Here is a 25,367-nt window from a genome sequence, read left to right on the forward strand (position 1 = left end):
ATTTTAGCAAGGCAACCCCATAACATTCACTTTATCACAGCTCTCCCCACAAAATCTTCTAAACTTAAATGCATCTCGAATTGCCACTACTTTCTCTCTCAGACAGTTTCACAACTAATATCAATTTTTTTTCCCAAAAGATTTTCCCAATTCTTCTCTCCCCGTGAGGGCATTTAAGTGGCCATCTTAAATACTCTCATCACATGATTTTTCCCTTTTCAATCTCACCCGGCATTTGCAAACAATCACACACCCTCACACACCAATCTTATTCATCCCAAAACTGATTCCATACATACACTCATTTACTCTTTACTGCAATTCTCTTCTCAAAGGGGAGTCTAATCATTCACTTCTCACACATCTCAACAATTTTCTTTCATTATCTTTAATCCCTCTTTACTTCTGTACTAACATTTCATCACTACTGTATGACTTTCTTTTACATTCTCATTCTCTCTTTTCCCACATTTCCCACATGGTAATCACACACTCTGGTTCTTCTCCTGTGATTAACCATTTCGCTCTTCTGACTTACTTTTTCCTTGCTTTCTCAACATTCTCTCAACATACCTTAACTTTCTTCTTGGATGACTTTCTCTTACCCACATGCTTGGTCTTTCCCCATCATATGTTCCAGGTTTTCCTGAATTTTCCTCTTTTTTTTCCTTTTATTTGAAACCTGTGAAGATTATTTCTCTCACAACACAAACAGCTACACACATTCTTTTTCTTTTTCTACTCACACACACATTCAAGTTTTCCAGAGAATGTATACAGACATTTTCCCTTTTTCCCAAAAGACAAACACATATTTCACATATTTTTCTTTTTTCTCTTTTCCTTTTTTTTTTTCCCATTATTTTTCTCATTTCATCATCATTTCTTTTCTTTTGGCTTTTTCCCGGAAGCCTATAACCATTAGTTTCTTTTCTTTATGAACATACTGACATTTAACAAAGAGACAAAGCAAAAACAGAAACAGACATACGGTTGCAAAGCAGCTAGAAGGGACAATGCATATAGACACAGCCAGATTCCACAATACACAACACATAGGATCAACATAACAATTTTCCCTTTTCAAAGTGCACTTTTTCTTAACTTAAGAGTGCGCCTTCTGTGGCGAATGCAACACTCAGGGGGGTTTCTTCTTCTTGAGGTCTGCAGTACCTCTTTTGAAAAAATGTTCCCCCAAACCTGTTTCCTCAGGCATATCCACAAATGCCTATACCTTAAAAAAAAACTAGCTTTTCCCTTTTTCTGGAACTGCAGCTGTTAATTCCCAATGCCCTCCCAGTCAAGGAGCCAGCGAAGGAACAGGCCAGTGGAGGCGATTTTTCTTATGGGTACCCTTTTTCGTCTCCCCTGATCCATGCCTTGTCCAGCCCCTGAGTGAGAAGCACCAGCTTCCAAAAGCTTACCTTTCCTTCTTCCTTTTCTCCAGCCCCACGTTGGGCGCCAATTGAAGCGGGGGAGCGAGGGTCCCCAAGAAATTCCAGGAGAAAGAGGAGAAGGAAGAGACAGAGACAGCTTTGCAAGTTCACAGAATTTTAATGCTTACCCGGGCAAGGGCACCTCAGCTCCAATCTGGCTGGTGAGGTACAAAAGACTGATCCAAACCACCCAGTATTTATAGCATAATTCTCAGGGTTACACATGCGCAGAAAAGCCCTAACCTTTACACAATCTGATCAGTTTGTCCTCGAATCGTGGCCAAGAACATTTGTTGGCAAGATATCATGTTTTCCACAACTTTTCCCCTTACATCATCTGACCTCGTTCCCAGACAATTTACATTGATTTACATTGAACCATTAAAATGAATCATAACTTCATATATTTCTTCACATCATATTATATGATTCCACACATCTTCATTTCTGTATCTTAAACTCACTAAAAACAAGCATTTCCCTTATTAATTCTCCTTAATTATCTTCCCAATACATTTGACAATACATTTGTTCCATTTAAAAAGATATATTTCATTTTGCCTGCTATTTACTTCAACCAGACAGGAGGTGGCGCTGTTATACCATATCTTCAAATGTTCGCTTCTTCCTTAGGTTAATAATTATCAATTGTTCTTGGCACCCACCCTTGTAGGCTTCCACATATAGCTCCGCTCTGACCTTGGCTTATCCAAATATTGACACAAGATTAGGTCCCCAGCCTCCTGTCCTTTATGCCATCTGTCGTTTTCCCTTCCACCAGAGAATCATCACCAGAATTCCTTCTTTACTCTATTAAGAATCCCTTTTTAAGGTAAGACTTCATTAATTTCATTAAGTTATAATTATTTCTCTATTTAGCTGCTGCCACAAGTGAACATCACTCAAAAATGGTTTATTTTGTCATTTGGGAGTTGTAGTTGCTGGGATTTATAGTTCACCTACTAACAAAGAGCATTCTGAACTCCCATCAATGATGGAATTGAACCAAACGTAGCACACAGGACTCCCATGACCAACACTAGAAGGGTTTGGTGGGCATTGACCTTGAGTTTGGGAGTTGTAGTTCACCTACATCCAGAGTACACTGTGGACTCAAACAATGATGGATCTGGACCAAACTTGGCACGAATATTTCATATGCCCAAATATGAACACAGATGGAGTTTGGGGGAAATAGACAGTGACATTTGGGAGTTGTAGTTACTGCGATTTATAGTTCACCTACAATCAAAGAGCATTCTGAACACCACCAATGATAGAATTAGGACAAATTTCCCACACAGAACCTCCATGACCAACAGAAAATACTTAAGGCCATTCAGTCCAACTCCCTTCACCAGGGCAAGAAAACTTAATCAAAGCCTTCCTGACAAAGAGCCATCCAGCCATAGATATAGATAGATAGATAGATAGATAGATATGATTCACACACACATTGATTTGCTCCAGAGTAGGCAAACCAGACAATCTCCACATCAACATTGACAAAGAAACAGCAAGAAATACTGTTTACCCACAAGCATAAAGAAATTACTTATATTAGAAACCAATACTTTCTAATTTATTTTCCAAATCACCAGACTGGGCCACAGCAACACATGGCAGGGGACTGCTAGTAGAATCATAAATCATAGAATCATAAATCAGAGAATCATAGAGTTGGAAGAGACCTCTTGGGCCATCCAGTCCAACCCCCTGCCAAGAAGCAGGAAAATTGTATTCAAAGCACCCCCGACAGATGGCCATCCAGCCTCTGTTTAAAACCTTCCAAAGAAGGAGCCTCCACCACAGTCCGGGGCAGAGAGTTCCACTGCTGAACGGCTCTCACAGTCAGGAAGTTCTTCTTAATGTTCAGATGGAATCTCCTTTCTTGTAGTTTGAAGCCATTGTTCCGCAGTCCTAGTCTCCAGGGCAGCAGTAAACAAGCCTGCTCCCTCCTCCCTATGGGATTCAACCTGAAATGGGGGCGGAGTCTGTGATAAAAAGACCCTCCAAAACCATCCACCCACAATCAATAACTATAGTTATCGTAGAGGAAAATAGATATATGGACAATTCTATGGCAATGAAATGGTTAAAGATAGACACAATTAAAGAAAGTAAAGTATTAAGTGCCATGGCTCTGAAACCTCTGTAGACCTATCTGAATCCCTTTCTGACTGTCCCGATACAACTTTAATCAAAGCAGATAGCTGCACTTCAACCACATTTATAGATATATAAAATACAGTACTTTGTGTCCTGTTGAAGGAGAAAGAAAGAATGTAGATAAAAGAAATATCTAATACATATTTTTTGGCTTGATGACAGCTCCAAATATATTTGCCAAGATTTGGATGGCATGTCTAGCAATCCAGGATATTTCCTCTACAGTGCAGTGGACCTAAAGTAAAGTTATTTATGATTTAAAGTAAAATGCAGTGGGGTGGAGGGGAGGAACACAAGTGGAATGTGAAAAATCCCAAAATGAATAATATCAGACTAGAAAAAGGAGCATCAAAATGTAAAATGAGAGGCAGAAGAGAAAGTAATGTATGTGAAGTATAAAATTATTATTATTTGTCTTTATGGTGATGTGATCTCCCAATAGCTAAGCAGAAGGACACCAAAAACGATCTTGAAATTGACACTTTCCTTAGGAGACCAATGCATAATATGGAGAGAGCAGACAGGTGAAAAGCTTTTCTTCGTTGAAATTGGAATTGCTCAATTAAATTATATATTTTATTTTATTGTTTACTTTATTTTATCCCGCCTTCTGGTGTAAGTAATACTTCCAGGAAAGAAAAAACAGCAACACACAATATGTAATTTTGATTTTTTATTTTCCCAAACCAGTGATGAATGCATGGTGCGATAGGTGTATTATCATGTGCTGATCATGTTTCCTCTATGGAATCTCTAAATTCAAATTATGCCAATGAATACTATTTCATGAAAGCATTTGTTTAGCCATGACTGGGAATGGGATGCTGGACTAATAATAATAATAATAACAACAACAACAACAACAACAACTTTATTTATACCCCGCCACCATCTCCCCAACTGGGGACTCGGGACGGCTAACATGAGGCCAAGCCCATGGACTAAATGGACATTTGATCTGATTAACAACACTCTTCCTATGTTGACATGACTAGTTTTAAAACTTGTTTTAAAGATTTTGGAAAGCTAAATGTATATATATAGACAGGATCTAGTTTTTATATTGTACATGTATTTGAAGAAATTCATGTACAGCTGTGTTTGTGAACCAAGGTTTTCTTGGTTTTGTACGGTAACCCTGAGTAGCCCACACAAGCAATTCATGTGGTTTGGGAGATTGTTTCATAATGATGTGTGGAATAAGACTAGAAATCTCAAATGAGACTAAATTGAATTTAGAGATCTCACGCACAAGGTGATGTATCTTCCATGAATATAAGTATGGTAGCTGTTTGGATGCAATCCAGTTAATTTTTTCTGTACCTGTTTTCAGACATTAAAACATTGTAACCCATTATTCTGAAACATTTTTATTTTTCAGGACGTTTCAAAATAACAGCAGTGATACCTTGCCCTCAGGGTTTGTAGAGCCTACCGTTTACCAACCATTGTACTGGATATCGGGCATAACTCAATTTTGCTCTTCTTTGTTGAAGTGAGTTCTGGTATAGATAAAAAAAATTCCAATACAATCTGTGGTTATGTTCCTTATTGATGTCTTTTCTGACAAATAATTATAATAAGTATTCATTTTAAATTGCTTTGAAGAAATTATATCACTAGAACGTTGTGTGGGGTCATTCATTGCACACTTGATGCGTGTTTTGCCATGTTGTAGAGATTAGGATTGGAATGGGAAGGATAGCAATATTTTAATCAACTTGCAATTATAAAGTAATATTTACATTATCTCCTAAATATTTCAAAAATGTCTGTACATTAATATGGTAGTTTTGTAGTGGGTTTTTTTTCCATGTCAGGAGCGATTTGAGAAACTGCAAGTCACTTCTGGTGTGAGAAAATTGGCCAGAATTCTCTCACGCCCAGGGGACGTCCAGATGATTTGTCATCTGATGGGAGGCTTCTCTCATGTCCCCACATGAGAAGCTGGAGCTGACAGACGAGCGCTCACCCTGCTCCCCAGATTCGAATATTCCAGAGGACAGGAGCAGGATTCAAAACAATCTTGACAGATTAGAGAGATGGGCCAAAACTAACAAAATGAAGTTCGACAGTAACAAATGCAAGATACTCCACTTTGGCAGGAAAAACAAAATGCAGAGATACAGAATGGGGGACGCCTGGCTCGAGAGCAGTACGTGTGAAAAAGATCTTGGAGTCCTCGTAGACAACAAGTTAAACATGAGCCAACAATGTGATGTGGCGGCAAAAAAAGCCAATGGGATTCTGGCCTGCATCAATAGGAGCATAGTGTCTAGATCTAGGGAAGTAATGCTACCCCTCTATTCTGCTTTGGCTAGACCACACCTGGAATATTGTGTCCAATTCTGGGCACCACAATTCAAGAGAGATATTGACAAGCTGGAATGTATCCAGAGGAGGGTGACTAAAATGATCAAGGGTCTGGAGAACAAGCCCTATGAGGAGCGGCTTAAGGAGCTGGGCATGTTTAGCCTGAAGAAGAGAAGGCTGAGAGGGGATATGATAGCCATGTATAAATATGTGAGAGGAAGCCACAGGGAGGAGGGAGCAAGCTTGTTGACAAGGACGCGGAACAATGGCTTCAAACTACAAGAGAGGAGATTCCATCTGAACATTAGGAAGAACTTCCTGACTGTGAGAGCCATTCAGCAGTGGAACTCTCTGCCCCAGAGTGTGGTGAAGGCTCCTTCTTTGGAAGCTTTTAAGCAGAGGCTGGATGGCCATCTGTCAGGGGTGATTTGAATGTAATATTCCTGCTTCTTGGCAGGGGGTTGGACTGGATGGCCCTTGAGGTCTCTTCCAACTCTTTGATTCTATGATTATATGATTCGATGAACCGCCGACCTTTTGGTCAGCAGTTCTGCCGGCACAAATGTTTAACCCATTGAGCAACTGGGGTCTCTGTAGTGTTGAAGGTTGTGTAGTACTTTTATTTATTACAAAATAAATCATTATGTTTTTAAAATATTAAAATATTATAAAATAATATATAATTATTTTGTTCGTAAAATGCACAATTCTTAGCAATAATAAACTCAATCCAAGTACTGCAATCTCATTTTGTAGTTGAGAGAAATGTATGGTTGGTTTTTGAAAAAGTAGTAACTTTAAGAGTTGGAAAAGCAGCATAATTCTACCAATCTCAAACTTTACATTTGCTTCGCTCATATTTGACATTTTTAGAACATAGAGTGTTTAGCAGCAAGCAAACACATAATTTTCTTGCTGTTTCGGTAAGTGTATGACAATTTACATATGAGACATATGCTATCATTTGTACTGTCATTTCTCTTCTAACTTTGTACCAAGAGGCCTCCTACACTCCCCCCACCCTTTTACAACCTATTCCTGTCACCACAGCATTTATATATTTCATCAACATCTTGTCCCATGATATCTTCTGGTATTTGTAAAGGGGTGCTCTAATTTTTCACACTTTTTCTGAAAAAAAATGTGGAGTTTCTACTATATAGTATGAAATTTTTGTGAGTCTGATATTCTTTCATGATTATGTTTCTTACCATCTTGAAACAGGTTTTTTTTAAAGAAAAATGAGTAAACAGTGTACTTGAAAGACTTTGATAAGACCCAATGTATTATGGGTGATATCTTTTCTTCAGGGGTACTTAAGAGAATACAATTTACTGAAACAAATGCAATTTGCTTTCATTTTCAAGCCAATTACAGAAACAAGCATGGCTTTAAAACACTAAAATTACTTGCAGTCAGTATCAGGGAGCAGTGTGGCAAAACCTATATAGTTAGACTTAACTAGGCAGCATAACAGCTGTTTTGACATGAGGATAATGCATGAAAACATGAATGTCTTTTTTTAAAAAAAAACCAACTCATAAAGATAAAATTCATTACACAATATGTAAAATTTTCTTTCTCTCCCTCACTTGTAATAGCATACTCATTTATAAATACATTGTAAGCTATTTCAATTTTAATCTCTTACTGTCAATACTTTAACAAGTATATTAGCTCTCTCTCACCAAAGTTCATGTTGTAGGGTTAGGATTGAGAATAAAAAGCAATTTGGAATGGAATCAGAATCAGTGGTACTCACTCCAACTCTTGCTCAAAATTACAATCTTAAAATATTATAAAAATATATGTATTTTGTTCTGTGAATCTTAACTTTATATTTAAAAAATTAAGGTATATTGTATTGTTCTTTTACAAACGTTTTGACATGTTTTATATGCACAGTGTTTTGCATGTTTACTTTCAGAGGGATTTAGAAAAGTTTTCGGAAATGTTATTCAACTAAATACATTATATGTATTATCACTCTAAATAATCTGATGCTTTACTTGGTAGTGGTGAAGTGCCTTGTCCTATCATATTACAAAAACAGGAGAAAGGGAGGAATGGGAAAGTAATATCCAGCATCCAGTGAAGGTGGTATATATCCATAAAATCCACGTGGAAGTAAAAACAGTTAGTCATAAAGGTGCTGTGACATTTCCTACTCATCATTTTACCATAGTAAATTTGCTGTTACTAATTAGCCCCAGCTTCTGCCAGCCTAGCCGTTCAAAAACATTCAAATGTGAGTAAATCAATAGGTACCGCCTTGGCGGGAAGGAACGGTCCTGCTGGCCACATGACCTTGGAGGTGTCTATGGACAACGCCGGCTCTTTGACTTGGAAATGAGCATACACACACACACACACACGCACACCAGAGTCAGACATAACTAGACTTAATATCAGGGGAAAGCTATACCATTGTTGATGGTACTTTCTCTCTGCCTCGCCATGTAGCTCCATGGTACAGTACATTTGCCACTTCTGAAGGAGCTGGAATCACTTTCAATAAGGACAAAAATTTGGGAGTTGTAGTCAGAGTTAAAGGTGTGGCATATTGACTTCACAGCCCTGGCTCTTACATGAAATGTTTCTAGTTAGTCTCACATAAGGACTTCTCTGATTGGTGGTAAGATTAGTTTTCATCCGTAGACATGCCTTACAAAGATTCCGGTATATGTTGTTTCTATGTATATTGTGACTAACAGTCGTCATGGTCACCAGTGATATAAATTGTTCCCTCCTTGTTCTGTATTCATAGAATTAATATAGTTGAAATTATGGTGTGGATTCTAGTTCCTGAACATGTATAATATGATATATGTGCTAATCTTTATGGTCATTCAAAATGCTGTTCATATTTTTTTCCTTTTCATTCTATATTTTGTTTAAATAATAACTGGCTTCCAAGTGTATTTATGTCCATTTAGTGACTAAGTTCTTGTGTCTCATGTGTGTATAAAAAGAGCTAGAGTCCTGGCAATAGCTATACCATTGTTGATGGTAATTTCTCTCTGCCTCTCCATGTAGCTCCGTGATACGGTATAGAATTACCTTGCTGTGAAGTATGTGAAGAAAGAGAGATTACTAGTAGCTACTGTGCTGCTTATGGTGTGCTATGAACTGGGCTCTAGTTGCGATAGTTTTGTGGGGGTGGATGGGAACAGTTGCTTGTTTCTTATTGCAGAACTGAGCATTTACATTTGCCGTGTTTTATATATAGTTCACCTTTTGCCTCTTCATGTGGCTAGCCTTGTGTTCACAGCTACATGAGCTTGGAGGATGAGAGAACATATGCTTCTCCATATGTACAATATAAAACTTTTCAGTACATTTACCAGTGTTAGCATAGTGGCTGCAGGGAATATCTGTAGTACTCAATTTTCCCTCTGAGTGAATCATATCACTGTACATTTCAATTTGCATGATGCTTTAAGAGCCAAGAACTGGTGAATTTTAAAAGGCAATAACATTCCATCTGGTCAACGATAACTGAGCTTCTTCTCTAACCCAGTATTCTACTACTTTAAAAATAATTCCTAAAGATCTAACTCTTCAAAGGCCACGGTTTTCTCAGATTTAGAAAATGAGATGTTGCCTCTAAACTATACAGTGCTAAATGTTGCTACTCATTTCCGGAATATCCGAGTGAACAGACAAATGCAAAGTTTTATTTATATAGTGGGAATTGGAGTAAAGGAATGGGCTGTCTAACAGGTGGCCTTTGCAATCAGTGTGTATTGCTATCTTGCAGGTGTGTAGTATAGATGTTTTGTGTCTCAGCATGGAGCAATAAACTCTGTGATCACTAATACTTGTTCAGGCTTACGTAGCAGTTTCTCTCCAGTCAATGAATGGCAGCACTAAAAGAAGGCTAAAGTTCTTTTTTGGTAATCCTTTCATGCCCATTGTTTCACTCTCCTCTGCAAAGGACAATCCAAAGGACAATCTATTGAGGCTCACCCTATACAACTTTCATAGGGTTCATGACAGTTTCTAATTTCAGAGATATGAAGCTTCCAATAGAATAGCAAAGGTAAAGGTTTCCCTTTGACATTGAGTCTAGTTGTGTCCGACTCTGGGGGGAGGTGCTTATCTCCATTTCTAAGCCAAAGAGCTGGCGTTGTCTGTAGACACCTCTAAGGTCATGTGGCCAGCATGACTACATGGTGGTACCTATTGATCTACTCACATTTGCATTTTTTTCGAACTGCTAGGTTGGCAGAAGCTGGGCCTAAAAGCGGGAGCTCACTCCACTCCACAGATTCGAACCGCCAGCCTTTCAGTCAGCAAGTTCAGCTGCTCACCAGTTTAACCCACTGTGTCACCAGGGGCTCCTCCATATTCCAATAGAATATTACTCCACATAATAAATGCTGCAGAACTTATGTAAAGATAAACTGTTGTTGAAAAGTTGCCATAATATTGGCTTCCTTGTAATCTAAGAGTTCAGACATTTTGCCCATTTTGCACAAGTTTTTTTTACTGAGCACGAGTTTCAAATACATTTTCCAATGATCCTTAACTATAATAGTCCTTTCCAAGTCACTCTTTCTGCATGCATCTGTTTATAAGACTGAATGTATTTTTTATAAATCTACCTTAATTACAGTGTGACTTCACCTCATAGATCCAATTTTAAATATTTTATAACATCATTCTAAACAATTAAATATAATACTGAACTAAAATATAATGCCTCAGATTTATTCAGGCATTAAAAATAATTTTTGCTCATGAAACAAGTGTACATAGTGCCAATGAAAGAGATAAGTGAGGTTACTTTGTATCAGTTATAAATTTGGCAGTCTACCAAATGTTAATTTGCTTTTAGCTAGTTGAGATTAAACATAATTCCTTCCCTGAGCAGTCTTAAAGTAAGCAACCATGAAAGCATTTTCAGAGGACTCTGGGAGGAACTGACATTTAAAGGAGTTAGCATTACATCTGCACTTTAAGGCTATTAATTTCATAGATAAATTAAGTACATTATTCTGTCTTTATCTTACATTTTGAAAGGACTCCATCAGCTAAAGGAATGGCAGCTCAGGGTCAACTGAAACTGCTCTTATCCCAACCATATTGTAATTGGAACCTGCTTTTGGAAACATTGCTACATCGTGATTGTCTCTTGCTGAAAATTTTACTGAGAAGTTCCAGTAAGTATTGATACTATCTGTAGCTGTAGAAACACAAGTGCATTATTCAGCCTTCCTCCATTTTCACTGCAGAAATCATATTGCACAACTAACTTTAGAATGCATACTGTATTGAAATTTCACTCCAGTTTTGAGTGTTAATATGTTCATTTTGATTCTGGGTAATGTATTGGTAAAATACTTAGCCTGATGAAGTCTTCTGTGGCAACTCTTTGTTGCAACTCTTTGTTGGTCTGAATAAAGATATTGCTTGCCTGTTGGTTTTCTGATAGACCAGCACAATATGTTTTTTAAAAGATATTAATGATATTGAAATGAAATCTTAATTTGACTCGAGAGTCTTCAAAAGAAATGTATTTCTTACTTGATAAGAAATTATACAGGTATGCATTCAGATCTAATTCCAAACCATGTCTGAAACCAGTATCAGTTTACAAATAGTTTTGAGATATTCTGTCAAACCAGATATCTTGGGGTAGTTTGCAGTTGGTTTGCAAACCGCAATTTGTAACCATTGTGATTTACTGCTTCATCTTCATTTGTAGTCTTTTGCCAAGTCATAATTTAAGTCACTACTCTGCCTCAAAGGGCTACTGTAGTATATGGCCAAGTAGATTACAGCATGATACAGAATGGCTAAAAGTTTTTTAAACATCTCTAAAGCTGGGATGTGTCTTAGATTGTGGATGTCTGTGTGTATACACACACACACACACACACATAAAGCTTTTTTCCTGTTGGTAGTACTGAAATTAGTGTGTGTCTTCTGACTGATTTAGTCTTGTAAGAGAAGAGATACTAAAGAGATATTAAGGAAGTAATGTGAATATGAGAAAAATGTTTTAAAATCTTTCATATGTTAAATAGGAATTATACAATTTATTGTATTGTCGAAGGCTTTCATGGCCGGAATTGTTGTAGGTTTTTTCGGGCTATACGGCCATGTTCTAGAGGCATTCTCTCCTGACGTTTCGCCTGCATCTATGGCAAGCATCTTCAGAGGTAGTGAGGTCTAAATTCATCTAAATAACATTTTATTATAACATATTTATTATAAGGTTACCAACAATAATGTTACTCTTCTGTTGCACGACATTATATTAATAATGTATTTCTATAATTTTTGCTAAGCAATTTCACCTTGGTTGTATTAGGTTCACGTGTGATTTAGTTCTGTCATTTCTAAGTGGTCTTAACATTTTTCAGAAATGCACCACCACTCAACTTCTGTCATGTTTCTTATTGAATGTTGCAAAGTACTCATTTACCTATTCAAATGCATGTCATCTTTTACAAAGACTGACAAATGTCTGATGAAGATCATATTCTTACACTGCTATTATCCTGCATTAAATTTACTAGCTTATTCAATTATCACAAGGATGAAGTGACAGAATTTATTAATCTATGACTGACCATTCTCCTGAGATTCAGCAAATGTAGAGCAGAATGTCTTAGTTAATAGCTTTACTGAAGACAAATAGAAGGAAAGGGATGCAGAATCAGAAACAGACAAAGTGTTTTGTCCCTTTGACCAAATGATAGCATAGGCTCATGTGCACTTTGCCCCCATTTCTGTCCTGTTAGAGGTCACATTTTTCTCTTAGTTCCCAATGGGACTTTATTAAGACTGGCACAAAGGGAATCTCTCACAGATTTCAAAGCAGGGTCGGCTTCCTAGAAGCTTCGAGATGATACTAGTTTTCCCTCCTCCTTCTCTCCAAGACTGACAAGTGAAGAAACCTCCAGCTCTCAGCGAGAAACCTTCTTATTTTACACTAGCTCTATCTCTGTTTGCAATCTTACTTCAGGCCTCCTTACATTGTACATGAAATTAAAGCTAAATACATCAAAGCTGTAAACCAGTTAAATATGGGCTTTGTATCAAGCTGTCACACATGTGGTTTTATTGGAAATATATTTTGAGGAGAATATGCAGATGCAACTACATTTTATGGTAGATCTAGTTGTGTGTGTTTCTATAATGTAATTTTGTGTTGACAGTTGAAGCATTTTTTCTTTCTTTCTTTTCCCTTCAAGAATCTGATTTGCCTGAAAGTGGAGAGCAAAGTCCTTGCATAAACCAAACATGTAGCAGAAAACCTAGCTTAACAGAAGCAATCTTTACAGTTCTATCCTATTGTACCTTATCTCCAAAATCACTTGGTAATGTTCTTCAGAACTACATGGAAAAAGAACAGATGTGGGATTATTTACACAATATATCAGGTTTGAAAAATATGATAGAGCTTATTCTACTTACAAAATGTCTAATTTTATTGATTTTTCAGAGCTTTGAAATATATTGTTAGCTAATTAGTTTATTAAATTATCAACTCGTTAATTTTTCATGCTCAATATGTCTTACCTCACTAGATTGTCTGATTAATACTTTAGACATTATTATACTTTAACAAGTTAATTATTTTTACAATATTTCAATGAGAGTGGTGGCTGATCCTCTGACAGATTCAGTAAAATAAGGTCTAGGGAGAAGAATTAGGACTGAAGGAAATAAATCACATGACTCTTTTGCTTGTTAGCATAACCCAACAAAAATAGTTGGGAAAGTGCCAAGGGCAGTGAGGAACTGAACAAGACAGAACACAATTTTGATATAGAATTGAATAAAGTGTGGTAGATGGGTACTTCCCAAGCAGCCACAGTCCTTGTAGAATGTCAGTCTGTTTAGGCGTGAAAGGCTGATACCTGACCAGACCTATTAACATGTTTATCTTTCTGGACTTCCTTGGTGTCTCCTGTCCTTCTGAGATGCACAAATGAAGAGGAATATCAACAATAATCTGTTAAGTTTATATTAAGTTATTCTTATCACAAGGGGAGCTTTGTATCTAACCTGCAACATATTACTAATTAACTCCGTAGAGCAAAAGAGGTGGGAGTGAGAAACTAAACGGACTTGTTTCGACATTCCAAGAAATGGAAGCAGATGCAAACGCATACTTAAAATCAGTATAGTGTATCTTTCTGAAGGGTGCTGTGTTCCCCTCTCCCCATTTTATTCAGGTTTCTAATACATATTATTGTATATTATGCAATATTTATGTGGTGTAATTGCACAGTTGGAAGAGATCACAAGAGCTGTATAATACAGTACTCTTACTAATCAGGAATACAGAGTTAAAACGCTAAAGATGGCCATTCAACCTCTATTTGATGTACATTGTTATAAGATATTGATCAATATACAATATTAAACATTATAATTTGTGGTGGGTTGCAATTTGCCTAAATCGTGGACTCTCCTTCCCTCTGTGATCATTCAGTATTATCGCTTACACATTGCTGGGAACTGGAATAATTGACTGGAAAGATTTATCCATCCCCATATATTTTGGAGTAGACATGAGGATGGCATAGAGTCAGATGGAAGATTATTGTGCCCATATTAGTAGCTTCAATCTTAAGACACCCCCCCCCCTTTTTTTTGTTGTTGCTTTTTCCTTGTTCTCTCTCCACCCGTCTTATACTGCTTTTGATTAATTCCTTTCTTAAGTAGATTGCACAAGTTTGAGTAGTTTGGTAATGCTGGGCTAACCAAAAGATTCACATAGCTAAATTGAAATAATCCCATCCCTCCATTTGTCTTTTTTTTTAAAAGCTCATCAGGCATAGGTCTCGTTAAGTTAAATGAGTAATACATGTGCTATATCATTAATCTTTGGATACCACTATTCTTTATAAAGTATGGATAGACAGAGAGCATACAGTTTTTCAGTTTTGCAGAAAGGAATTCTACATATGTTTTGCTCAAAACAGCTTTCGTTACAAAATTTCCACCCATGATTCACTGATAGATATTTCTATCCAGCCAATTGTTACTAGACTTGTAGTGGAGCAATGTCTTATAGCTGCAATTAACCCATTAACTCTTCCTAACATTTAATATCACTCTTTATTCATTTTAATAAGATGTTTGAATGGTGCATGGCTATTGCTAAGTGTGGGACAAAAACACGGAAAGCTAAATATCAGTGACAAAATGTTAATTAAGGAATCTTTAAGATCCTATGATTTTGCAAGATGTTAATCTTTCTCTGCCTGGCAGTTCTTCATATGTGCTATCCTTCACCATCCCTAGTTAACAATTGTGTTAAGGACTTTGTAGTCTATCTGAGAGGAAATTCTAGGTTGGGGATATTTAGCTTTAAAGGAACAAAAGGAGCAGTTCTGTGAGTGGCAGTAACAAAAAGGGCTCCCGGGGTCAATGGTAATAATAACCTTGCTTTTCTCTGTACATTCCATGATGTGCCGTCAAATCAGTGGTTTAGAAACAGGCCAACTAATGCTAACTTAACTAATTGACAAATTTTAGTTATTAGTTTATTTGTCAATGAATTAATTAATTTCCTTATTTCAAATGTTTAACACCATCAGTAATTTTCAAATGAACAGTACAGCTGTGTATTTTAGACTTCCAAGTGCCTCACTTTTACAGTTTTGTGTAAATTATAATAACAGATACACAATCTAGTTCACTGCTGATATTGTGTCTGTTGTCAGAAATATAGTATAACAAATTCCTCTTTTTCTCTCTGTTCACATATATCAGGGGTGAGAATCATGTTTCTCTCTGCATGTTGCTGGATGGCAACTCTCTGCATAATTGACTATACTATTTATTAGTTGTAGTTCAACATTTTGGGCACACATGTTTTGCATTCACAGAGATATATGTATTACACCATCTGAAGCTTTCTCACCAATCCTTGTTTCCATAACAAGGCACATTTTTCAAAATCCAATTATCACAGGGACAGAAAGTGGAGTGAAATCTTCTGAACAGGGGCACAGACAGCAAAAAAACACCACAGCAGTGTTAATCCTTCCCTATGCTATCTAAAGCTAAAATCTATATATGTATTTGGCTGGAATTACACTTTAAAATGCATCTGTTCCAACTTACATACAAATTCAACTTACAACAAACCTACAGAACCTATCTTGTTTGTAACTTGGGGACTGTTACATGTTTTTCTTTTCATCAGTTTCTTACCAGATACAATAAGAAAATGATATTGAAGATGATCATGTCAATGACAAAAACATCAAAAATAATCCCTAAATATATTCCATTTACATTAATTCCTGGTAGGCTACATCATCACATAGATCAAAAACAATCATAGGGTTTTGAAGAGGAGAAAGAGAAACTATTAAATTATCGTAATTGTCAATTTCTAATTGTCACTTTGAGTCTCTTTTAAGAGCTAAAAGTGGAATATAAATATAATAATAATTTTAAAATGGTAATTGAAAAAAATCATAAAATTATGAGGTTGCAACTTGACTGAATCTGTGGATAGAGTTAATCAAAGAGTGGATGAACTGGATAATATCTTGAAAAGGGTCAGAAAAGTTGATACCAAATTTGAAATTTTAGCTCGCATATTGGACCAAACAGACAAGATAGAAAGGGAGGTGATGAAGGAAGAGATAAAATACCAAACAGGAAAAGATCAATTACAACAACAGTCTCCATCAAAAGTTCTGAAAGAAAATATGCCACTGGCCACAAGAGTGGCTCCCACTTAAATTCCTTGAGGGTACTCAAAACTTGAGAAAAATGCTGCAGATTTGTGGGATAAATTTTGAATGTGACACCAGGAATACAATTCTTAGAGATGCAATTAAGATATGTAAAGGAAATGATGTCTCTTGATTTTCTTTTGAATATCTTAACTGCATCTCTAAGGATTGTAATACTGGTGTCACATTCAAAATTTATCCCACAACTGGAAGAGCTGGTAAAAATAGATTACAAGAAAAATATAACATTGAAAGATTATGAATAGGCTACAAGACTTTGGCTAAAAAAATTCAAGAAGAATGGGAAGCTTACACGAAACTAATAAAAAATTACAAGAAGATAGCTATAACAGGATTTGTTGATCAAAAATATGAATATTGCTCTTTTATATACATTATGCATTATCTATTATTCCTACATTTAAGAAATCTGGACAATAGTTGGAACAACACTTCTTAATCAGATTTGGAATGTTTATATAGAAATACAAATTTTGTGTAATACATCTACCCCACACCTAAAAGATTTTGAAATTTGATGATTTAACACCTTTTAAATAGATTAGAAATACTTATGTAGAAATATATAAGCTTTGTATACTGTCAAGGGTAAGAAGAACAATAGGCATGTTTATAGAGAATTTTTATTTATACAATACTTTAATTTTTAGATTCCTTAGGCAATAATTAGAATTAGATAAAATTTAAAAGAAATAATCTGACAAGAATAATCAAGATGAACTTTTACATAAGAAGGTCAGAAAAGAGGAAAGAACAATGTGAGATAATACAAGAAGATATAAGAAGGCATGACTATCAGATTTGAAACTAACTGATAATATCACTCATCTCTTTGTTATAGAGGATATATATGAACTTTTAAATACTTTAAGTAATGAAAATAAGTGTAGTATAAACAAAGAATTAGATGTAATAACCATAACTATGTACATTGCCTTTTTTCTTACCTCCGTAAACCCCCTCCCACTTTCCGCGCAAAGTATTAGATATTGGTCAAGACTTAATCTACTAACAATAACTCCATTATCCCTAAACTTCCCTCTTTCTTTCTTTCTTTCTTTCTTTCTTTCCCGACTTTTATACCTTTCCCCTTGTATGTGTGTGAAAAAAGGAAATGTCTAATAGTCTAATATATATTTGTGTGTGAGTGTGTGTATAGACAAAAGCCACATTGAGATAATAATAATAAAAGTACTGTGTTCCATTTCATTGAGTTACTTTTTACAGTTAGATGGCTGTAACATAGAAAGTATAGAAAACGTTTTTAGAATGTTGATATTTAAAACTGTTGATTAAAATATCTTAATGCTTAATAATGAAGATGATCATGATGGTGAAGATTACAATAATAATTGTCTCTCCAAAGTTTCTAGTTGTGGTGAATCAGAGCCAGAAGTTATCAGATGCTTGAAACGGACTTTGATTGATTCTGTAAAGGGCATAGTGAAGCAGATTATTTCTTTGATGCATTCATGGGAAGCAACAGAGAACTATGGGACTTATCAGCACAAGCAAATTGTTCCTGAAAGCTTGCTGAAAACTGTTCCAAAGGAATGGAATTATACACCTAGAGAAATGAAGAGAAAAGAATCTGGGAAATGTAGGTGTGCTTTTATTTCCTTATCAACATAGTTGTTTCTCATTTAAAATCAGAATTGAAGAATTCTAATTAATTGGCAAGTCATAATAATGAACATGATAGCAATACAACTACTGACACTTTTAGAAGATTGTGAATGTGATTGTTGGTACATTTAGTGCAGGGCTGTCATTGTTATTGCTGTCTTACAAAGTTCCAACAATGTCTGTCACACCCTAAGAAAACACTATGACATTAATGGGGTCAACATAAGTCATCAGGTGACTTAAAGGCATGTGTGTCTATGCGTGTGTGTGAGCATGTGCAACACATACACAAATATAAAGCAAGGTCCCTTTGGAGAAGAGAATAAAATGCAGCTGTCCACATCACAAATTGGGATGCATTGTGTGCCCTGGACCCATATTTGTTTTACATAGGAAGGAGGACATCCTATTTCAAGATTGCTAATTTTCTTAGCTATCTTCAAGTCAACATCAGCTTATAATGGCCCTATGAATGAGTTACCCTATCATAAACAGTCTGAATCAGACTCATGTCTGTGGCATCTTTCATTCAGTCTATCCATCTGGAATGCAGTCTTCCTCTTGTCCTACTGCCATCTATCTTTCCAACTATTGTCATCTTTTCTAGTGAGTCATATCTTCTCACAATATGGCCAAAGAATGGTAACTTCAATTTAGTCATCTTGGCTTCCAGATAGAGTTCAGGCCTGATTTACTGGAGAACCCATTTGTTTATCTTTTTAGCAGTCTATGTTATTCTCTTCTCCAGAATTTTCTTCCTATCAGGTTTATTCACTGCCCATCTTTCATAACTGTAAATAGAAATGGGAAATAGGATGGCATGGACCATCCTAATTTTGGTATACAGTCATATATCTTTATACTTCAGAATCTTTTCTAGTTTCTTCAAAGCTGCCTTTCCAAGCCTTAGTTGTATTCCGATTTCTTCCAAGGTATTTCTTCTGATTGAGCCAAGGTATGGAAACTCTTGAACTATTTCAGTGTCTTCATTATCTAATTTAAAGTTCTGTAAATAATCTGTTTTTGTGTTCTTAATGTGCAGTTCTAAACCTGCTTTTGCATTTTGTACTTTGACTTTCTTCAGTATTCATTCTTAGTTCATGTGGTTCTTCTTCAAATGACTGTCATCCTGTCATCTCTTTCATATAGTTCTTATGTGTATTGTTTTCATCATTTTAAAATTTCTATTTGGTCATATAATGTGTTTGACCTTCTTGTCATAGTGTATCCGTTCTCATGGTCCAAATTTCCCTTTGATTTTTTGGCTCTTGTGGAAGAAATCTGATGTTCATCCCTTTTATTACCTTATATTTCCCTGTATTTACTTTTATAGTAATTTTCCCTGTTCCTGCATATAATCATTGAATAGTTGCAATCAGGCTTCAGGCTTCAGAATTTTTCTCATCTTTTATTCTTGCTTCTCATCAGTCTTTAAATTCTTGTGGAGGTCCGGTCCATCCATCATCATTGAGGCTTCTCTTTTTTTTACTTCAGATTTGAGTTTTGTTTTGTTTCATTTCATTTTGCTTTGCATTCTTCCCTGACAACATCTCTGGCATCAGTCCAGAGCTCTTCTGGTTCTCAGTCAATTAGGTTTAATAGTACATATCTGTTTTTCACACATTGTCTTTAAATTCTTTATTCATGTTGAATTTTGCATAATGTTTCATGTAGGTCTTCTTCTTTAGCTTATTCTAGCTTTTACCATTAGTACCTTATCATCTATGCTCCAATCTTATCATATTCTCCATCTTATGCTTCCACTTATGAAGTATCTGTTTGATTTCTGTATTGGCCATCTAGTGATGTCCATGCATACAGACACTTCTTGGATTCTTTGAAGAAAGTTTTTGCCATAAACTAACTGTTAGCCTCACGGAATTTAGTCAGCAGTTCTCCTGCTGCTTAAAATAGAAAATTGTGTAAAATCAAAGACTGTAGGAAAATTTCACCTATAATGAAGAAATGAGCTTCATTATAAGTGAATTACTCCTACAGTCTTCGATTTTACACCATTTTCTATTTTTGCATTCCAATATTCTATGATTTGTTGTTTCTAGGTTAGAAAACTTTTGTCCCGTCCCCCCTTCAGTGGGATTGCTTTTGCTAAGCACTCCACTTTTTTTCAGAGGAATGAATGACAGCTATTGAATGACTATCATTCCCTTAAAGGAGTGAAAGCAAAGGAGTATTATCAGGGATTCTATTGTGATAATTTAAAGCAACGGTCATAGGCCAATGCCAGCATTCACTAAACATTAGATTTTTACGAAGTTTTCTAGAATACCTTGACAACAGCATAACAAGTACATTGGGGATGCATGTGGGAAGAAAATGTATTGTTAATGATAAAATATTCTACCAACCTGTGTAATTTATTTTTATGTGATTAGTTGATTTACAGTTTTCTTTTCTCCCAAAGGTGGTATTCAAGGCATCTAATACTGCTAAATAAATTAAATGCAGTTTTAAACACATTTTTAAAAAATCATTAAGAATAATAAATCCCTAGTTGACAGCCCCTTTCTTGGCAGCCGGTGATTTTTTTCAAAGCTCCCCCCCCCCCCAAATTAGTTACCAGTCAAAAGAAAACAGAGAGTGGCTAGGGTCAGGTTATAGGAGGCTGTAGCATGACCAACACCTCTTCAACCACTGCATGGTCTCAAATGTGTGGCTTCTGCCACGATGGGACAAGAGTGGAGGGAGTTTATCTGTTTAGCTCATAATTGGGTATAGGCAAGAACAGGACCCTGATTGTCACTACCTTCATTTTCCTCACTGTTATTCAATTAAGATGACTGTTCTAGATTTGTAAGCAGCATTCCTTGTAGAATGTATGTCTGTGCATGTGTATAATACTGGAAGTGCAATAATACCAATAGAATGCAATGATATACACATGTATATGTCTAGAAATTTTAGTTGAACTCCCCAAAAACTGGTTTGAGTTATCCAGAGATCAACACGAGTGCTGTACATTAACTCCTGGTTTTTGTTTTTGTTTTTGTTTTTAAAAAAAACATCCCCTTTTCTGAGTGAGAACCTAAAAGAAGCCCCCTCTACCCCCTCCACTATGGTGCCACTTCTAGTCTTTTCGAACGCCTGAGCAGGGAAATGGTAGCAGCAACCAGGAATGGCTGACCTTAGAGGTGGCACTGGTGACATTTGACTTATCCTTGGGATCACATAAATGTCCATAATTTTGGCCCTTACCCCTGCCCTCAACTTAGCTATGAAATCAACTTGTATATATGGTACTTTTACAGACAGTACAACTTTTTTATCCAAAGACAATACCTATGCTTTCACTTACATTTCAAAATACATATATTCCTCCTTTAAATGCTTGTGTGTCTTTCTAGATCAGGGACAAAAAGTGAGGTTAAGTCTTCCGAATAGGGGCACAGACAGCAAAACAAACACTACAGGAGTGTGTTCCCTGTGTTATCCAAAGCTAAAACCTATGGCTAGAGTTACACTTTAAAATATACAGTATATGTTCTGACTTACATACAAATTCAATTTAAGACTAAACCTACAGAACTATCTTGTTCATAACTTGAGGACTGCCTGGCTGTATTAATAAAAAAGAAAGAAAGAAAAATCTTTAGTAAGTCTGTAACCCGCTTCGAGCTGTGAGGAGAGGCGGACAAGAAATACAAACTATTATTATTATGTTATTATTATTAAAAACAAGCCTATAGAACCTTTCTTGTTCATAACCTAGAGACTTCCTGGATAGTGAAAATATAGGGTTTGGTATTATACACAGTTTCAGGTATGCAGAAAATGTCTTGGAATGGAGACACAGGTCGTACTCTATGGGGAAAACAGCAATAATTTATTGTCAATTGCAGTAATTTTGTAAATATAATTCTTTACTACATGTAGTAAAAATATATGAATAATCACCAAATATCTTTATTAAAATGGCAACTTTTCCTGCATGCCATTTACAATCTATTATACAGATCACTATGTTTAGAACCAGAACTAATTTATTGTAAATGTGTTATGAGCATCACAAGATATATATATATATATATATATATATATATATATATATATATATATAACACAACGTTAAAACTGTAACATTTTAGTGCATTTTGCCCTATAACTTTAGTATGACTTTTTAAATTTTCTGTCTTCCAGTTGTTGGTTTTGTATTGCTTTCTCTCATTACTGTAAGCTCAGTTAACTGGTTCCCATAGGGATTAGCAGTTTCTGATTTCTTGAGAGTTACTATTAAAATAGGTCTGATAGTAGTGTGAAATGTCTGATCATATGAAGAGCCTGTTCGTGAATTTTCCTTCTCTAGAAAGAATTTATAGATGTTTTAACTAAGCCATTATTTAGTGAGATTTTCTGTGATCACTTCATTCATATGTAGGAGTCATTTTATTGGTTTCATCTGCATAGCTGCACCAATGTCATCAAATTCACCCCTTAGCCACATAGGATGGTACGTTACAACAGGCAGACGAAATGGGGTTGTGCATCTCAGCTGTCTTCAACATTAGACATCAACATTCAGTGTTCAAAACTATTTTGTAATATAAGATTGTTCAATATTCATTATTTATTTTTTCCTCTCTTTTTTGAAGGTTTCACAAGGCTTGCTGCCCATGCAATATCTATTGTAATCAGCAAGTTGCCTACAGTGATTGCATGTTTACCTCCCCCAATTAAGTATTTCTTTTTTCTGTCTGAGAAAAAAATGCCCAAAAATTTTATTGAATCCAAAAAGGCTGGTCTTCTTGTCTGGATCTTGATTGTAATCATCTGCCGGATATTTGAGGATGGAAATACCACAGAGCATTTAACGGGAACAACACTTGACAGATGGAGCAAAGAGAAGCTCAACTTAGTTCGTATATGTTTGGAAAGTATTATAGGAAAAAAGAAAAGTAGCCCTAAACAAGTGACACACAAGATTATACAGAGTATTGAACAGCAAAGACCAAATTGGATCGAAAACCAGTTACTAAAGGCACGAAAACTGAGCATAGACTGGTAAGAAAAATTAATGTTCTGTGCTTTTTGTGTGTGTGATCATCACTTGTATATGCAGCATATTTTAGAATAAAACATTTTATAGTAAAATTATTTACTGTTCTCATAAGGCTCTGATTCACAGTACAGGCAGTCTCCAAGTTACAAACATCCAGCTTACAAACAACTCATAGTTAAGAACGGGAAGTGAAAGAAATTACCCCTTTAAGGTAAATTCTCCCCTGAAAGAGTTATCACAGGGAAAAGGTGTCTCCAATGAAACTTTCTCACTAATCCTTGTTTCCACAACAAGACAATTTTTTCAAAATCTAGTTATCACAGGGACAGAAAGTGGGATGAAAGTTTCTGAACAAGGGCACAGACAGCAAAACAAACACCACAGGGGTGTCAATCATTCCCTGTGCTATCCAAAGCTAACCCCCCCCCCCCCACTATATATATGTATGGCTAGAGTTACACTTTAAAATGTACGTGTTCTGGCTTACATACAAATTCAGCTTAATAACAAAGCTACAGAACTATCTTGTTCATAAGTAATTTGGGGACTGCCTGCCTGTATTAATTAAACATAAGAAAAATCTTATTTTTTCTCTTTGTGCATCTGAACACATATTCTGGCAATTACTTTTATATGGAGATTAAATTAAGGATGTAGTCCATACAGAGGGATTTCTCTGATTAGGAACAAATAAGCATTTTTAATTTCATAAAATAACAGCATATCCAGAGGGAAACTGGAGCATTTCAGAATTACCAAGAGAAACACCCACTGCATTATGAAAAAAGCAAAAATCTTTCCAGACTTTCATGCCAGGCTCCCAGCTTTGGGAAGATTTTACAAAAAGTTGAATGAAATTAAATGTTTTATAGCTATCTGAATTATGAGGATTTTACTATTGGTGGCATGTAGGATAATTTATTATTATATCCTTGCTAGTTATAATGGTTGAAACAACAGAAGTATGTGCTTATTTAATTCCTACTTCATAAAGGCAAACTTACTAATTTTCTGGTACTTAGAATTTATACTGGAAAAGTAGTTCTACAAGATTGGGTCATCAATGCAAATGAAAATACATTAATTCTGTGCAAGGTTTCTGCTATGTTATTGGTAGAATATTTTGGCTGGCAGGAATTGTATGAATCTGTAATAGTATCACACCAACGGTCATTGACCTTTATAATCTTTATGTTTGCATTTATTACTCATTTGCAAACTCTAATCCAGTGATTAAAAGACTAATTCTAAATGCTATCTATGATAACAGAAATAAGAAAGAGGTGTTACTAGGTCTATAACATAATTCAGTTTGGAATGTTGGAAGTCGTTCAAATTTTGTTTTTAAAAAAATCTAATATATGTAAATGGATCAAACTAAAAACTGAGATGTGTAGTATCTGTGTTTCTGCAGCATAGAAGGAAAGTCAGGGAGCACAGTAGATGTGCTTTCTTGGTCCTGAAGAGACACAGATACTATCCCATGATTTCTCACAGCCAAAAGGACTTTCAAAACACCACAGGCTCACCAGATCTATGACTGCCTGGAACGCAACCTCTTATGAGAGAATTCACACCATCCACAAAGAACTCACAAACACATGCAAGGAACTGTTGCACCTCCATATCAACATCAGCCTAAAGATAAATTACCAGGACTGGGACAAAATAGACAACCTCACCTACAGAAAAATGAAGACACGGCTCTCCACACCAATAGACAAAAACAAAAATTCCACAAACACCAAAAGCAACAGCTGAAACCAGAACTGGATATACCGTGGCCCATCATCAACCTGACAGACAGACCACTCTCTGAAGACCAAGTATCCATACTAGCAAAAGGAGGCAATTTTGCTGTGACCACCACCAGGATCCCAGTAGAAAACATCATTGCCAAAGTCAAATCAGCAATTTACCACCTTTCCCGGGGAAGAAGCTGAAGAAGCAAGAGGGGAAACAGCAAGTTTCCTGAGAAAGGCAAAACTTTCCCCCAGCAACATAACAAGGAAGGAAAGGCAAGCCACCAGAAACTTCAACTCTGATCCAGACATCATCATTCTCTCAGCAAAC

The 25,367-nt window shown here is 36.0% G+C and overlaps 1 protein-coding gene across 1 annotated transcript in view; it reads left to right on the plus strand.

Moving 5' to 3' along the window:
* The window catches only part of KIAA0825 (KIAA0825 ortholog), a 225,246-nt gene that overhangs the window by 85,055 nt on the left and 114,824 nt on the right, over positions 1–25,367 (plus strand). The window contains exons 12-16 of the mRNA XM_060761787.2: positions 4,987–5,100; positions 10,944–11,083; positions 13,124–13,312; positions 18,021–18,254; positions 22,888–23,296. Of these exons, the coding sequence (XP_060617770.2) occupies positions 4,987–5,100; positions 10,944–11,083; positions 13,124–13,312; positions 18,021–18,254; positions 22,888–23,296 (1,086 nt within the window). The remainder of the gene's footprint in view (positions 1–4,986; positions 5,101–10,943; positions 11,084–13,123; positions 13,313–18,020; positions 18,255–22,887; positions 23,297–25,367) is intronic.

Source organism: Anolis sagrei, chromosome 2 (assembly GCF_037176765.1).
Source record: "Anolis sagrei isolate rAnoSag1 chromosome 2, rAnoSag1.mat, whole genome shotgun sequence".
NCBI classification, from domain to species: Eukaryota; Metazoa; Chordata; class Lepidosauria; order Squamata; family Dactyloidae; genus Anolis; species Anolis sagrei.